The 1,679-nt window shown below is 52.1% G+C and overlaps 1 protein-coding gene across 1 annotated transcript; it reads left to right on the top strand.

Moving 5' to 3' along the window:
- Positions 1–181: 181 nt before the first annotated feature.
- LOC114072917 (zinc finger protein Gfi-1-like) lies at positions 182–828 on the top strand (the record flags this gene model as incomplete). Its single annotated transcript, XM_027910737.1, has 2 exons — positions 182–601; positions 691–828. Coding segments are annotated over 2 exons (558 nt in total), but the record flags the coding sequence as incomplete, so codon positions are not given.
- Between the last annotated feature and the right edge of the window lie 851 nt (positions 829–1,679).

Genomic DNA, 1,679 nt, shown 5'->3' with positions numbered 1-1,679 from the left:
GTACTGGATGCTCAGCCCCTAATGTGCAATGTAAAATGTCCTCCCACGAGAGATGAAAGGGCAGCCTCAGTGTGCAGTACAGGGGTCTGCCTCTGGGCATAAGTCTGGGTGCTGAGACTGTTGTGCCCCGTGATAGTGTCTGGATTGTGAAGCACACTAATTCCCATGCCCTTTTGTTTCCACAGCCTCAGAGAGATCTGTGTGTCCGCCCCTAGATGAAGCACCCCCTTTCTCGGAGCCCTTCAATCCGTACCTGTGGAACAGCCTGGGTGGCTCTGAGCTGAGGCATCCTGTGCAAAGCTACAGGCCCTGCCCAACGCTGGAGCGACCCTCAGAGCCGGGGCTCTTGTGCGACCGAGGCTCTGAGCCTGCCCTGTATGGTGCTGAGTGTAGCTCTTCCCTTGGACTGTATGGAGACTTCAGCTCCCCGGGCACGGGGCTGTTTGAGCGCTCGCCAGCAGCAGCTCCTGGACTCTACGCCGAAACACAGCCTGGGCTGCAGCAGGAGAAGGGGCCGGGTGACGTCAAAGTGGAGTCAGACCTCTTGTGCCGCCAACTGCTCATCAGCACTGGCTCGTACAAGTGTGTCAAGTGCAGCAAAGTAGGGGTCCCTTTCTCCCACACTGGTTATGACTCTTCCCCAGACCCTTCTCCCTGGTGAACTTAACCCCGTGTACTCTCTTCCCTCAGGTCTTCTCCACACCGCACGGCCTTGAGGTGCACATGGGCCGCTCACACAAGGGCACGAGGCCGTTTGCCTGTGACATGTGTGGCAAGACCTTCGGCCATGCAGTCAGCCTGGAGCAGCACAAGGCCGTGCACTTGCAGGTGAGAGCAGGGCAGGCTGCCAGGATGAAGGTCTGGGAGCCAGGGCCAGCTGCTTTATTCAGCTGGCTCTGGGGAGGGCAGGAAGGCAATTGCAGGGCAAGAGTTGGGGATCTAAACTGAGGATGGGAAGAGAACATGATAGGGCTGCAGTTGGGCAGTTGTGGGTGAAGAATATGGTGACAAGCAGAGGAAAAGGTGGGCAGCTAGTGAGCAAAGGAGCTAATCACCAAATTAAAGAACACAGGCTTTGTTTCCATTCCTCAGACCTTGCATGCATCTGTATTTAAGCAATGGGCACTTTCGGCGCTCCAGAGGTAACAGATAATAAATTTTCCCTCTCAGAGCTGGAAATTGTAATGCAGATGTGGACTTTTCTTTAACAGCTAAAGCAACTGATTGTGCTTTCTTTGGATGCAGTTTTCCTCATTCTTTCTCTTCCCTCTCCCAAAGAAGTGAGTCTTCTCTTGTTTGTAGTCACTGTGTCTGTGAAGGGAACAGATGAATGACCAGTCAGGTATAGAGCACAGACTTCGCCCGTCTCAACACACTGAGTCACACACCAAAAGAATACGGTAGTTAATTTTGGTAGGAGGACTTGTAACATTTTCCACCTGCTGATATGTGCCATATTTCCCCTTCCCCACCCACTAGACCTGGCAAATCTTCCTTCTTCGGACTGGCTTTTGCTGGATAGAGTTACAGCAATGTTTTTTTGCTAACTGTTTTATTTATAATTTCATGAGTGTGTAACCAGCAGAGCACACAATGAGGGGAGATGTCTCATTGTCTCATTAAACAATGGTGAAAAGAGCACGCTGCATTCTGTGTCTGTGGAGGGGACAGCATTTCAG

Source organism: Empidonax traillii, unplaced genomic scaffold, assembly GCF_003031625.1.
Source record: "Empidonax traillii isolate 1590-97213 ecotype Southwest subspecies unplaced genomic scaffold, ASM303162v1 scaffold4467:size14851, whole genome shotgun sequence".
Taxonomy (NCBI): Eukaryota; Metazoa; Chordata; class Aves; order Passeriformes; family Tyrannidae; genus Empidonax; species Empidonax traillii.
The sequence above is the reverse complement of the archived record's forward strand: the minus strand, read 5'-3'. Positions and strand labels throughout refer to the sequence as shown.